Source organism: Pogona vitticeps, chromosome 11 (assembly GCF_051106095.1).
Source record: "Pogona vitticeps strain Pit_001003342236 chromosome 11, PviZW2.1, whole genome shotgun sequence".
Taxonomy (NCBI): Eukaryota; Metazoa; Chordata; class Lepidosauria; order Squamata; family Agamidae; genus Pogona; species Pogona vitticeps.
In genome coordinates, this window is record NC_135793.1 from 17,151,329 (window position 1) to 17,167,242 (window position 15,914).

The 15,914-nt window shown below is 41.8% G+C and overlaps 1 protein-coding gene across 2 annotated transcripts in view; it reads right to left on the reverse strand.

Annotated features, from left to right (window-relative positions):
• Nucleotides 1-13,332, reverse strand: part of KLHL4 (kelch like family member 4) — a 50,056-nt gene extending 36,724 nt beyond the window's left edge. The window contains exons 1-2 of one of the 2 annotated variants that reach the window (XM_072981501.2): nucleotides 13,268-13,332; nucleotides 12,280-12,703 (exon numbers count right to left, since the gene is read on the reverse strand). In XM_072981501.2, coding sequence (XP_072837602.2) covers nucleotides 12,280-12,701 — 422 coding nt within the window. In that variant the 5' untranslated portion in view covers nucleotides 12,702-12,703; nucleotides 13,268-13,332. Of the gene's footprint in view, nucleotides 1-12,279; nucleotides 13,195-13,267 lie in introns of those variants that run through there. The other variant, XM_020811024.3, reaches the window with a different exon arrangement.
• Between the last annotated feature and the right edge of the window lie 2,582 nt (nucleotides 13,333-15,914).

Below are 15,914 nucleotides of genomic sequence, written 5' to 3' on the forward strand. Positions count from 1 at the left end.
AAGCAGAAGACAATTTTGGATTCTTCTTTGGCAGCCCTTCCGTTGGAGGACTATCATGGTTAGAAGAGGACCCTGTTTGCTGCCCTATACATCAAATCCTCTGCCAGGTGGAGGTGCATGCAAAGGAGAAGCACTTTCCACAACCTCAAAAAGCTGACTTTTTAATGATTCTTGTCCGTGTCCAAGACATGAAATCTGAAAGAACCTTCTGAGAAATGCAGGGAATCTTTTGATTAGAATCGATATGTGTCGACAGCTTTTAGCACAGAAGAAATGGGAGGGAACACCCAAATGCTAATGTAAAATATCAAGAATTCATACCATAGCATGATTTTATTTGAAAATACAACTTCCATGCTGACACAGAATATATCGCTTCTACGTTTACTTCCAAATGAATCAGAATCACTTCTTTCTCTGACTCCTTTCTCTTCTGTTAAAATAGAAACAATCCACCATACTGGAGTAGCAGCATCTAATCAATCAGTTTGCAATCAATCAGATGAGATTAAAGATTTTAACTAAAAATCTGGCCTGATTAATTAGATGATAGCAAGTTTTTTAAAAAAATGTTTTCAATACAAGGACCCCCCCTAAACTGAACATGGCAGGCAGCATCCGAGAAAGCAATTGTTGGAGAGGTGATACATTTGAGAAGAGGCACACACACCCTTTCCCCCACACACACACACATGTAGAACAGAATGTCTCTTCTAAGATGAGACCAGCAGTGCAAGCACCATCTTTAAGAAAGATGGTGCTTGCACTGCTGGTCTCATCTTAGAAGCAGGATGGAATGCCTGTTCTGAAAATGCACCCTTCTGAGTTATACAGAGAGAATTCTTCTGCAATAATGCTTGCTGTGTACCAGCCATGAACTATGGGAAAGGAGGCATGTTGCCTAGATGCAGAACTGTGACTTTACTCCTGTGCATGTGCGTATACAACCTGGATGGATTCACTGACTAAACTCAAATAATTATTCAAATACGAATTTTTCCATTGGGTTACAGCTCTGCATCTTACGAAACTATTGAATAGTTCAGCTACTTCCTTTTTAGTTTCTTTTAAATTAAAAGAAGACTTTTGAAAGCTCACTTGAGCCTTTTTTTCACAATTTGTGGCTTGTAATGTGGGAGAAAATGCAAAAAGATAATTCATTGTGCAGTCGAGCCAAATTCACTTAACAAGCACATGTGTATTCTTAATTGCATCCAGTTCGGGTAACTTTCTACAGTGCGAATACTTGCACCACTAATGGCTTTTGATGATCTCCTCGTAAATAGTGTGGAAGTCAATGATTCAGCCATAAAATAACCTTTAATTGTCCATTAGCTCTAAAGTGCATTTCTATTTTTATATATAAAAAAGAGCCATCTTCTAAAAGTGCACAGACTCTGATGCAACGTTCTGTTGATTCTACAGATGTTCAACTAGTCCCTTGGTGAAAACAATCAAAACATAGTCTCTGTATGCTAGATTCATCTCCTCTGGACTTTTCACACTCTCAAGAGGTGCATTCTGAACTGCCATTTTTCACAAGAATAACTAATATTTCTTGTAAAAGATCTGCTAACTTTAACAGGAATCTTTATCTTTATTTCTCATAAGAAAAAGAGAGAGAGAGAGCATTAAATGAAATCCATAAGATCGGTTCTCTTTCCATCTCTTTCCTTTTAAGAGCGGGATAGCTGCAGCTACGCCTGTCCACTCACAAAACCAGTCTTTGACACCCCCCAAATTAGTAGTGGATAGAGTGCATAGGGTGGTTCATGCTGATTCATTTAACAGCCGGGCAGGTGTTCTGTGCTTCAAAGCCCCGCCTCCTCTGGTGGGTGCCCAATCAGAGGCAGTGCCTGGAGGAGGCGGATCAGGGAAGCCAGGTTCATGCCCATCTCTAGTAGTGCACTCTCTAATATCTCACATATTAAAGGATCCATTTGATACCATACCTAGATTGCTGGTTCAAACCTGAAGAAAACCCAGTTCAACTTCTCACCAAGTCTTAGTGAATGTATATATGCATATATATGTTTAATCTCCTACCTGTCTACTTATACTACAATTCAAGGCAACTCAGAGCATGACTGAAAAACAGATACAGCTAAAGGTTCCCCCTTGACATTTAGTCCAGTCGTGTCCGTCTCTAGGGTGCGGTGTTCATCCCCATTTCCAAGCCGTAGAGCCAACGTTTGTCCCAAGATAGTTTCTGTGGTCACGTGGCCAGCATGACTAGACGCGGAACGCCGTTACCTTCCCACCGTGGTGGTACCTATTTACCTACTTGCAGTTTTACATGCTTTCGAACTGCTAGGTTGGCGAGGAGCTGGGACAAAGCGATGGGAGCTCACTCCGTCACGTGGATTCGATCTTACGACGGCTGGTCTTCTGACCTTGCAGCACAGAGGCTTCTGCGGTTTAACTCGCAGCAGCATACTATGTTATAGCACAGATTGTCATATTAAAACTGCAACCAAATTAAAAGAAATTTTAAAGCCCATCTGAAAAGACGTGCTCAGACATGAGTTTCATAACTGGGGAGCAATCAGAAATCCACGAGCAGCTAGCTGCTGGGAGACCATGTCCTCCATTGTGCCATTGTATCTGACTATTTAGATGGAGTCACCAATACACACAAAATTGCCAAATACCTCTCTAGTGTCTTTTTATTTTACATCAAAAGTAGGTGAGAAAGCCTATTACGGGCTTTGTAATGACTTCTCTTAATACCTCTGCATTTCACCGAATTGTGTATAACCTTTACTTAAAGACCACTTTTATGCCGTTAGCCAGACTCTTGCTGTTCCTTCAGGTGCCAGCTACAGACAATTTTTGTGGTCTGTAATGAGAGGCTATAACGTATAATTTAAGCTACTTTCGAAATGATGCCCCTACTGTGAGTAATGTGATTAAATAGAAAACCTGATTGTCGGTGTAAAAACTTCAAACCAGAAAAGTCTAGCATTAGATAGAAAAGAACTAAAGGAAACAGAGAATAAGCTACCTGGATATGAAACATGTCATAAAGAATCTGTTGTCTCCTTTGCCCAGTAGATTTGGAATGGCTTCCCCATAGGCCATCGAACCCAATGCCAGCTCTTCCTCTTGAGCCCCTGGGTGCTCCCCTCTGAATAAAGATACCAGTGTGTATATCACAAGCTGCTCCTCAGCTCTCTTAGCTAGCCTGTTGTTTCAGATACAATGGCAAATGCTCTCCTGTCACCAGCATTGAAGGAAAGGGCAAAGCATATAGTACATTTTGAAGCTGCCTTCACGTAGTGAAAGATGTCCGGTTGCCTTAGCAAGCATTTGTCTTCAACACTTCATCTATCATTCAGTCACATTTTCTTTTGTGTCTGGTCATTGCAGGGTGACCAGGTGAAAAAGAGGACAGGGTCTCTCTACCTTTAATAGTGCTTTGTTGTTGTTTAGTTCATTTAAGAACTAAATGCAAAGAAATAGAGGAAAATAACAGAAAGGGGAAAACCAGAGATCTGTTCAGGAAACTTGGAGATATTAGAGGAACATTTTGTGCAAAGATGGACATGATAAAGGACAAAAATGGGAGGAACCTAACAGAAGCAGAAGATATCCAGAAGAGGTGGCAAGAATACACAGAGGAATTATATCAGAAAGATTTGGATATCCCGGACAACACAGACAATGTAGTTGCTGACCTTGAGCCAGACATCCTGGAGAGTGAAGTCAAGTGAGCCTTAGAAAGCCTGGCTAACAACAAGGCCAGTGGAGGTAATGGCATCCCAGTGGAACTATTTAAAATGTTAAAAGATGATGCTGTTAAGGTGCTACATTCAATATGCCAGCAAGTTTGGAAAACTCAACAGTGGCCAGAGGATTGGAAAAGATCAGTCTACATTCAAATCCCAAAGAAGGGCAGTGCCAAAGAATGCTCCAACTACCGTACAATTGCACTCATTTCACACGCTAGCAAGGTTATGCTCAAAATCCTACAAGGTAGGCTTCAACAGTATGTGGACTGAGAACTCCCAGAAGTACAAGCTGGATTCCAAAGGGGCAGAGGAACTAGAAACCAAATTGCTAACATGCGCTGGATTGTGGAGAAAGCCAGAGACTTCCAGAAAAATATCTACTTCTGCTTCATTGACTATGCAAAAGCCTTTGACTGTGTGGACCACAGCAAACTATGGCAAGTCCTTAAAGAAATGGGAGTGCCTGACCACCTTATCTATCTCCTGAGAAAACTATATGTGGGACAGGAAGCAACAGTTAGAACTGGATATGGAACAACTGATTGGTTCAAAATTGGGAAAGGAGTACGACAAGGCTGTATATTGTCCCCCTGCTTATTTAACTTATATGCAGAATACATCATGCGGAAGGCTGGACTGGAGGAATCCCAAACCGGAATTAAGATTGCCGGAAGAAATATCAACAACCTCCGATATGCAGATAATATCACTCTGATGGCACAAAGTGAGGAGGAATTAAAGAACCTTGTAATGAGAGTGAAAGAGGAGAGTGCAAAAAACGGCCTGAAACTCAACATCAAAAAAAAACTAAGATCATGGCCACTGATCCCATCACCTCCTGGGAAATAGAAGGGGAAGATATGGAGGCAGTGACAGATTTTACTTTCTCGGGCTCCATGATCACTGCAGATGGAGACAGCAGCCACATAATTAAAAGACGCCTGCTTTTTGGGAGGAAAGCGATGACAAACCTCAACAGCATCTTAAAAAGCAGAGACATCACCTTGCCAACAAAAGTCCGAATAGTCAAAGCTATGGTTTTTCCTGTCGTAAGGTATAGAAGTGAGAGCTGGACCATAAAGAAAGCAGACCGCTGAAGAATTGATGCCTTTGAATTGTGGCGCTGGAGGAAGCTCTTGAGAGTCCCCTGGACTGCAAGGAGAACAAACCTATCAATTCTAAAGGAAATCAAACCTGAGTGCTCACTGGAAGGACGGATCCTGAAGCTGAGGCTCCAGTACTTTGGCCATCTCATGAGAAGAGAGGACTCCCTGGAAAAGACCTTAATGTTGGGAAAGTGTGAAGGCAAACGGAGAAGGGGACAACAGAGGATGAGATGGCTGGACAGTGTCTGCAAAGCAACAACATGAATTTGACACAACTCCGGGAGGCGGTGGAGAATAGGAGGGCCTGGCGTGCTCTGGTCCATGGGGTCATGAAGAGTCGGACACGACTAAACGACGATGAACAGTCCTATATTAAAAGTGCACAGACTTTAATGCTGGAATTAAAAAGTCTTGCAGGCCAACATGAAGGAAGGAGTAAAAATGGAGAGGAATTCTAATAGGGCTTTCAAGGTAGATGAGATATTTAAAAGAGTGGTTTTATCAGTTTCATCTCCCTTGTCCTTGAGTTTTCATAGCTGAACCAGGATGCAAACCAGGTCTCCTGCTAATCTATCATTCTGTCCATTACACAACACTGAGTTATGTGTTACATTGCTTTTATATTTCTCACAAAGCTAAGGCTTCCAGACCAGCCACGGATCATGTGAATTGCATTTGGGCCTTTCTATAGTCTTTTATACATCTGAACATCTGTATTTAATTATGTAGGTGATTTTCTGATGGAATTTTGCAACCTACTGTCAACTTCCTTATAACCCCATTTTGTGAGTGCTATACACAAAGAACATCCTTGGGCAGATTTAATGGCATGTGGGAAGTCTTTTTGGAGAGCTTTGATAGCAACAATATTATTGCCTCAATTTTGTAGCCTGCTGTCTGACACCTTAATTAGCTGACGAACACCGAAGTATCTCTCATTCTGCTCTCTCCCAAATCTTGTTTCCTTTGTTTTTTCTTTCTCATCTTCCAGCTAACCTAATTCTATGTAAGCCTGAGACTGTATCTCTGGAACTACAACTTTGTATCGCCCAAACCAGTGGTATGTGATTGTGGACCTCCTGATGTTTTTTGGACTACAATTCCCATAATCCCTCAGCAAAGGCTACAATGGCTAGGACTGACGAGAACTTTACTCCATCATGATCTGGAAGATATACGTTGCCCAACCCTGACCAAAAGGAAGGAGATCAATTTCATTTTTGGTCAGTTTTTATTCTAACTCCAGATGTCCTTCTTTTCCTTTGGTTGTTATGAACTGATATCATTGTAGGTAATCTTGCAGTAACTTATTGATTTGATGGTAGTGGGCTGTGGGGGAACAAGCTAATGCTGTCCCCCACCATGACTCTCCAGCCATCTTTTTGAAAGGCAAAGCATGTGCCATTCACCTTGTCAATCCTACACCCTCCGTCTGCAGACTCAGAGGCAGTGTAATGATTTTCTATATAGCTGACCCTGAACTTATTTGGGTGATGTTGATTGGAAGTCATTGTGTGAGCTTGAAACAAGCTTACGCTGCTATTAGTTAGTGGCCTGGTTCAATGTCATCTGCATTGAAAGTGCAGATGTGACTTGAAATTTAAGCGTGCAACCGTACCCACCAGCAGAGAATTAGCAAAACGGCATTGTGTTTCTAGTGTTGTCCAGCAACTCACAGCATGAGACGTGTTGCCTCTGATATTGGAGGAGATGGGCAACCGTTCAGGCTATGAGCAACCCCTGCCTCCATGAATACAATGTCCTTTTAAAGTAATCTGAGTTAGCAGCCATCGCTACATGCGAATGAACACTACAAGCGCACCTGTGTTACACTGCAATATGCATGCCATACAACTTTAACCATCATGGGTAAATCCTCAGGATACGAAGGATTTTTAGTTTTGTGGGAAAATTCATGCAGTATTTCCCAGACACTTTTCTCTTTCTAATGTGATGACAATTGGATGGAATTTTCTGATTAATCAGTGCATGGGAAACTGGCATTGATCAGGTACAGACTGAGTTGTAAGGACTGCTGGATAGCTCAGTGGCTTAGACATGTGGCTGTAAAGCCAGAGGGTGGGAGTTCAATTCCCTCACTGTGCCTCCTTGGCAGGGGCTGGAACAGGTGATCCAAAGGGATCCACCTCTGGAGTTCTATGATGATTCTGATGATGATTCTCTGTAGCATTGTTGGATACGTTTGGAGAGCCAGACGCTTCCAGGTTTTGCGAATAAATAAGTGCTGATCACAAAATTGTCGGTAAATGAAACTTCCAAGTACAGTAATGAGGCAGTGTCGTATATGTTCTCGTGGATATAGGGACGGACCAGCGCTCTGGAGAGCAGGGTTTGAATCACCTCGTGGACATGGAAATGCCCTCGGGACATTTAACCACTCTTTAAATGTCCCCCTTAACTTGAAAACCTTATTAGGGTCGCTGTAAGCATAGAGCACACACACGTATATACATCTGACCATCAGGTGTTATAAACAGGAAATCAGACGACTCCCCAGGAACTGACTGTACGGATGCTTCCCCGAATTAATGGGCTGAGAGGACTGGATTACATTTGGCGATAGGTAATCTTGGTCAAATCACTAAAAAACTACCTATTTGGAAAACATCATACCTGCAAGCTCAGCTAATTAGCCTATCTGTCAAATGTCCACCATCTTAAATGTTTTAAATGCTTTGAATATTTTTAAATGTTTTCTTTTGATGTTTTCAGTTTATTGTTTACTTGTATTTTGTTATTTCTATTTTTTGTTATATTAAATGGTACTTGATGGAATTTATATGCTGTAAACCACCCAGAGTGGCCTCGGCCAAATGGGTGGTATAAAAATGAAATAAATAATAATAATAATACAATCCATGAACAGGGACATGGATGTTTGACCCTCTTGATGTAGTTAGACTATAATTCCCATCATCCCCCATTGGTTATGGCTGATGGGGATTGTCATTCCATAGCATGTGGAGGGGCACAAAAATTGCCTACCCTAGGCCAGGAACCAATAGGCAGCTTCTTTTGCTTTTCAGCAACATATGAAACATCCTTAGGTCTCTTTTCTTGGACTGCACTGTGGATGTGGCCCTTCATAATCTAGTGTCTTTGCCTGCCAACCTTCCTTTTGCATTTTTTTTGCAAGGTTGCTAAGTGGCAAGTAACATTTGCACTTTGATGAAACCAAGCTGAGCTGCTGTCCTATCAGTTGCAGAAGAAATAAACACAATAATTTGGGCAATTTTTTTTAAAAAATGCCCAGAATGTTTTCCCATGCATTTTGGAGACAAGAACATGATGTGATAATGAGAAGAATAATTTAACAGGACGTGAACAACTCAACACCTAGTCAGCCTTGACAGCCACGAATCCTTGACAGAGAGAAGTTGTGACTCAAGTGTATTCATACTCAATGAGCCCACAACTCCTGAATGTGTCACTCTCTAAAGTTCATGGGAAACGGCAGACATGTCATCGCAGTGCAGAAAAACACAGAGCAGACAAAAAATGTTGCATAATGACCTTAACAGTTAGGTAATGGAATGCAAAACATTATTTTATCCCCCTATAGCCATTATTATCTTTCCCTTTCTAGCCCATCCTGTCCTTGAGGCAGAAAACAATGGCTTTTGACCCTTCACATGACTGCAAAATAGAATGAAATACTCAGTCCAAAATCATGTCAGTTTTCTTCAGCGTGCAACGAACACTATATGTATCATTATCAATAACACTCAGCAGACAGTCCTTTTGTTGTTGTTACTGGATGTCATCTGCAAGGCACACACAAATTTGCACAGAGTTTTGCTTCTCCCACACACACACACTTCTTCTGCATCTGTGAATATGTATACCTGGTAAAGGATTACAAACTTTGCACCTGATGAAGTGGATACCAGTCCACTGAAAGCTGAGTTATATGGGAAGCTGCCATACTAAATCAAAGCACTGCATGATCTAAATGGCAGCAGCATTCCAGATTTCTGGGCAGAATTCTTTCCTAGACCTAGCTGGAGATGTCAGGCTTGAACCCGGGACTCTCTGCACGTAAACAGATGCTCTCTCTACCACTGAGCTATTCTCAGTCTTTGAACAGGATCTAGAGAACAATTAAACATAGTGTTCCCCTGCCTGCCTTTCAGGCAGGTCAGACTACAACTCCTATCATCCTCAGCCCATACAGCCAGAGGATTCAGTAAATTATTAGCAGCCAGGGTCTCTGTAGTAGTAGCCCACTAAAATTGGGTTGTAGGCCTTTTCTGTAAACTGGTGGCACAATTCTTGCTTGGAAAAAAAAACCTGAATTGTTTTGAACTTACAGCTACAAGATGATGCTTTCTGAACCCAGGACTTGGGAAAGTTGTTTTTACAAAGACAGAGGCTATGCCAGTTGGAAATAGCATCATTCCTGGCCTTGCAAAAATGATAACCCCAGAAAGTAACTTTGCCACGTTCTTTTTGCAACATCTTCTGATAGTGATAATAGCAGCATTAAACTGGAGAGAGTATAGATCAGCTAATTGTCCCAAATGAGAACCTTGTAGTACAAACCAAATCTCCACCTAGTGCAATAATGCAGGACTTAGTGGCCCTCTAGATACTGTTGGTTTTAGCTCTCACCAGCCTTAGGGAGCAGCGCCCATGGTAAAGAATGCTGCAAGTTGTCCAGTACAAGTGGGAAGCAAAACATTGCTCGTCCTGATTTCATGCAACCGCTCGCTATGCGTATTGATAAAACAGACATAAAAGCCCACCAGCAAACATATCAGCAACAGGGCTCCCCTGCTGTTCCTCATCAGTCACTGGTATTCAATGGCACATCGTATCTTGGGTTTCATACGACCAGACAATGACTCCACAGGATGTTGCCCTGGGGCCCCACAATCTAGAAGGCATCCAAATAAAAATGGTGTATCTTTGGGATGGACCTGCCCTCCCCCAGTGAGCTCCCAGGCCCCATTGGTGGCAGACGCTGGAGCACAAGCTGGCTGGAATTCTTTTTCTGAATCTCAGAATCTCCCAGCCAGCAAGTCTAGTGGCTATACCGGCTCAGAGATTTGGGGAGCTGTATTCCAAACAAGGAATTTTGTCCAGCTCTCGGATAGAAGCTGATTGAATACCATATGATTTCAGTGTCACCCTATGAGTGACTATAACAGACTTCCTAAGCTATGCATTCACAGAATTTCTCCATCACAACTATTGTTTTTTAGATCAGGAGAGTTGTATTCTTGTGTCATGTGCACACATCCTTTTACCAGAGACTGATCTGGACTTACTTCTCTAAATTCATTTCAGGAACCATGTTTCACAAGGAGGGGGTGGGAATCAATTACCAGCAATGTCTATTGTTTCTGAGAGCAGCGTAGCATTGCTTTAGCGTTGAAAACGGAACGAAAATCCTATCAATTTCAATAAACTGTCATGTCTGTCATCTGACTAACCCAGACATCAATTTTGAGGCACTAGTGCTATCATATATTACAATCCTGGGCGACAAGAAGTAACAGGAAAATAGTTCATCCAATATCATGTTCATTGCCAGAAGAACACGATACTGTGCTTTAATGCGAATGAAAATATTTTGTCATGCGATGTGCTTTGCAGCAAGTTTGCACGCTGACAACATCAAATCGACAGCGATATCCAGGGTGGTGTGGCTCCTTCTTCTCGTTTGCTATATTTTTAACTCACATTATTTGCTTATAAATAGCATTTTTATTTTAAGTGGGAAACTCTGCATACTCATGAAAATCTGTGTTAAATTATTAACACTTGAAGAACTGGAATTCTAGTACAAAACAGATCTGGCCCTTGTTCCATCATCCTCTTTGCATCAGGGTCTTGGTGTGATCAACTCCCCCACCCATTACTCTGCTGACAGGAAAATATTTGCACCCAGGTACTCAAGTAAGAAGCTGATCCATTTTTACTTCCAAGCAAGGCTGCACCCTGATATGACAGCTGGTCTCAGAGAATGCAGTGGTTCTGTGCAAACATGCATGATTTTTACAAATTTTGGGTTTTGAATTTTAGGCTCATTTATCAATCCTGTGTATCCCATGTCAGAAGCACATCCAAATGGGTTCAGTGTGATTCAGTTCAAAGTAAATGGGTCTAACATTACAGGATTGCAGCCTTGTAGGGATTGCAAGTGTTAATGCAATTTGCAAATAAACCTTTGAGAAGCTTCTCACTGTATGGTTCAAGGTTAATTATATTTATCAGGGAGCAAGCAGCAGCAAGAGTGTCAAGTGCCTGAAAAGAGCACTGGGGGAGGGGAAGCATGCGCACATCTGCATGTGCTCTCACATACGTGTGTGTGTGTGCACATCTGTAATATTCTCCATATACCAGAGTTTGGACTTATTAACAAAGTCACTTGAAGGGACAGTGTTCACCCAGATTGTTTTTATTTGGTGGAAAAATTAATATGCTCTGCAGTGTTACTGAAAATGCTACCGGGGGTGTGTGGGGCGGGCGGGAATTAGGTGAAGCACGTAAGCCTTTGGGAGGTAAAACTCAGAAAGAGAAAATGCCAGGCACAGAATGTATCCAAATTTTGCAAAGCATAACTTGGGTTAATTCGTATGAAACAGAAAATGATGGAATTTGGGATAAAAACTTCAGCATCTTCTTTTAGAAATTGCTTTTAAAAATCTGAACAGTATATTCATTTAAATTTCCAAAACTTCAGTAAGGGTAAGAAGGGCTTTAAACACATCATGGAAGGAAGGAAGGAAGGAAGGAAGGAAGGAAGGAAGGAAGGAAGGAAGGAAGGAAGGAAGGAAGGAAGGAAGGAGGGAGGGAGGGAGGGAGGGAGGGAAAGAAAGAGAGAGAGAGAGAGAGAGAGAGAGAGAGAGAGAGAGAGAGAGAGAGAGAGAGAGAGAAAGAAAGAAAGAAAGAAAGAAAGAAAGAAAGAAAGAAAGAAAGAAAGAAAGAAAGAAAGAAAGAAAGAAAGAAAGAAAGAAAGAAAGAAAGAAGGATGGATGGATGGATGGATGGATGGATGGATGGATGGATGGATGGATGGATGGATGGATGGATGGATGGATGGATGGATGGACGGACGGATGGCCCCCAAAGCTACCTTTTCGAACTAGTTGTGGTTTAACTTCTCAATCCATACTATACTAAATCAATGTAACTGAATCAAGTCCAATAAACTACCCCTGCTTCCATTTCCCTGTTGCTTCTCTTGTGCAAAATTTTGAATTTACTTGGCCCAGGGACTTTACTTGTCATACGATCTAATCTGTTTTTCTTCAGCTTAAGTGATGTCAAAGCTGTGAACTCTTCAAACTGCACATGGGCAGTGAAATGATAATGCTATGAACAACATCAGTATCAATGATCATAATAATAATAGCAGCAGCAGCAGCAAAAGAATGTAGTTGTTCTTTCTTAACGCTGCTGTGCCTAACACCTACCTCTCTCCAGCCTCTTCGTTGTGCTCTTCTGTGATCATCTGCAATTCCTGTGTGTTTTTGTTAGTGTCTTCTTTGTCACAGTTCTTCTCAGGGTCAACTTTGGGCGTCTCTTCGGCCACCTGAAGCTGCTCAATGAGGTCTTGTTCTTGCCACGTTTGGATCGGCCGGTAGGGCACTGGGGTCGGGCCCGGCACCGGCGCCAAGATGTTATGATGGATGGGACTGTTGTTTTTCTTTAGCCCGTTTCTGTCCCGTGAGTGGCTTTTCAGCCTGCTCTGAACGGGCGTCCCTCGATGCTCATATCCTTCCTGCTGGAGGCAACCTCCGGTGCCGGTGGAACTCTGCGAGGGGTGGCTGAACCATCTCCAGCGAAGCCTCAAGATCTGCTTCACATCGAATTCCTTCTTGCCAGAAACTGACATCTCTGCTAAAGAGAAGGAAAACAGCAACAGCCACACAAATCCAAGTCTCCTAGCAATGCAATGGACCCTGTTATCTCCTGTGTTTTTCAGTGTCTCCTCTTCATTCAAAAAAGGGGCATGTGTCCCTTGCCAGGATTCTCTTTCGCTTCCGTCCCCTGAATATCTCAGACACTTCAGTGAAGATCTTCCTGACTGAATAGGTGGGAATCCATCCTGACAAAATGATGAGGTCAGATCTTAAACAAGTAAATCAGCTTAGCACAGGCGAGCATCTGCTATTACACTCTTCAGCTGCTAGTCTCAAGCTCACAGGCACAGAGAAAGAGGGAGAGAGAGAGACAGAGCGGTGGAGAGCTCCGCTCTGAAATATATAACCTAGCCGCCTATCATCCTAAGGGATCTTACTCTGCAACTTCAGCTGCATATTAAAAAAAAGAAAGTGCCTCATACTTTTTCACACACACACACACACACACACACACATCCCCAGGCAAACTAGAATGTACCTGGCTTGTAAACAGGAGCATCTCAATTCATGTTTGGGCTCTGCTCCTCGATTTGCTTACCTGGAAGCAAGTCCCAACCTTTGGAGTCGGCTCTCTTTCAGGAACCCGAAGCCAGCTTGCTTGAAAGCAAGCCCCATTAGAAGCAACGGGGTTTGTTTTCCATTAGAATCAATGGGGTTTGTTTTCACTGTCAACGAAGATAGGGGACAGGACGCAAAATTTTACAGGGTTTAAAGGAAGGGGGATTTTTCTGAGCCTTTTAAATGTTTGGTTCTCAACTGTCCCATTTTTCATCTGAGCAGTTCAATTTCTCCAGAAGACTATTTCATATAGTCACTAGCCCCTTTTTAAAATGTGAAGCAACTGGGAATGGGTGTCTTTGATGATCACATCACTTTGCCTTAAATTAAAGAGACAACATTTAACATCTGTCCCACAACTTTGCATAAAGTCTCTTTGTTTCACTTTTCCTCCTTCCCTTTCGCTTTCCTCTTCCTCGTTGAGCCCCTTCCTATTTATACATCCTGGTACTCCTAGGAGTAGGATTGGGTCAAATCTACCTCAGTTCTGTGAAGGGATGTGTGGGGAAGCTTGAAACAGTCGGGTGATGCCCTTCCTAAACAAGCCTATCAATGGAAAACACAACACAGTTTCCTGGCTAAGTGCCTGTGTAAATATTCCTGTGCCATCCAGCTCATCTCTCTCCCCCTCTCCCCCCCACCCTGTCTTTCACACACACACATACACACATACCCATAAAAGCTTATCATCCTCCCCCCCCCCAGGCAACAACAACTTGAGACTAGGCAGTTGGAAAAATTGCATTCACCCATGAAAGCTGGCTAGGACTTTGAGGTCTTCAGGGAAGGGCCTCCCTTTGGTCCCTTCACCGCCACACGCTCAGGTGGCTTGGGTGCAAGGGAGCACCTTCCGGACGGCTTCCCTCAGATTCTGGAATTTCCTGCAAAAGGAAGCAAGGTTGATTTCAGTGGCAAGTCCCAGCCATTCCTTAGCAGTCTTCTAGTAACACTGATAGGACTGCAAAAGGCTTAAAAGGGATCTTCATTTAAGATATCTTGGGATCTCTGTCTACCCTTTATGATTTAGAGGTCCATAAACCAAGAAACAAGAATTCAGTGATGACGACGACAAAGGCAATCATGACCCATGAAGGACTAACAGTTTGTCTCTCCTTCCTAACTTTAATTTTCATACGGTTCACTGATATTTTGCTTATTCACTAATATGTTGGCTTTTGACTCTGCTCCATTGAACTCAGTGGGGTTTGCCCCTGATTAAATTCTTCTTTTCCTAAATAAATAAATAAATAAATAAATAAATAAATAAATAAATAAATAAATAAATAAATAAATAAATAAATAAATAAATAAATAAATAAATAAATAAATAAAAATAAAGCAATATAGATGGCTGAAGGCATACCTCTCAATCTCCTTGGAAAAAGACCCTGATATTGGGAAAGAGTGAAGGCAAGAGGAGAAGGGGATGACAGAGGACGAGATGGTTGAACAGTGTCATCGAAGCGACCAACATGAATTTGACCAAACTCTGGGAGGCCGTGGAAGACAGGAGGGCCTGGCGTGCTCTGATCCATGGGGTCACGAAGAGTCGGACACGACTTAATGACTAAACAACAACAACAACATACTTCTCAAAGCAAATATATGCAGATCACAAAACCCCCTCCTCACTCAAAACGTGGGCACATTGATACACCTTTCTTATACCTTAACTTCTACCACAAATAAACACTACAGCATATTGCCATTAGCCATTACACTTCCAACAAAGCACATCACAAGTGGTGTGGGAAAGCTGAATGAAGCTCAGGCTTTGACAGTGATAAAAATAGCACAATTACAACATAGCCCTATTCACAGTTAGATAATCTTTGCTAATCTAGCCTAATTGATCCATATGTGGATAAAGAAAGTCTCATTGTGTTTAATGCACTTAATCTGAGATACATTTTAAAAGCAAAATATACTTTAGTAGAAAACTAGAGTTCACCTTATGTATTTACTTAGAATGGAAGTTAAGGTAAAAGAAGGGTGTATGGATTTGCCAATATTTTAAATGTAAATGTAACACTTCTAAGTTCTGTGCGGCCTTTTGCTTGCCATTGATGACTCTTGCAAACACAATTTTACAAAAAGAAGTCTCTTCTTATTTGCATTCATATAACAGACGATATGAACAATTATAACCAAAAGAAAAGGCTACAATTTGGGTATCCATGTCCTTGGCAAAAAGTACAATTTGCAAAGTTAAATAAGGGGTGATTGATTCTTGTTGTGTTATGGAACAGTTTCAGCTCAATATTTTTGTCCTCTTTAGGAAGGGGAAAAAAATCTGTTTTCATGGAGGAACTTAAGGGAGGAGAAATTATTTTAAAGGAAATTATGCAAATAAAGAAAGCAAACAGTCAACAGCATCATAATGGTATGATTCACTGTACAGAGCAAACCAATTTCTCCTAACACATTCTACCCGGATTTCTAAGGAAGCCACATTAACTCATAAAGGAGAGAGAGTTGCAATTCAAGTCTATCTCTTAAGGTGGCAAGTTCTGAATACTGAGAGGTGTTATAAATATGCCCTACGTATGGTGCTGTTTTCACCCAGAAATGTATTCCATGTGATCCATCAAAACTTCTCCAGTGCAAGAAGGGGAAAAAGATTAGAA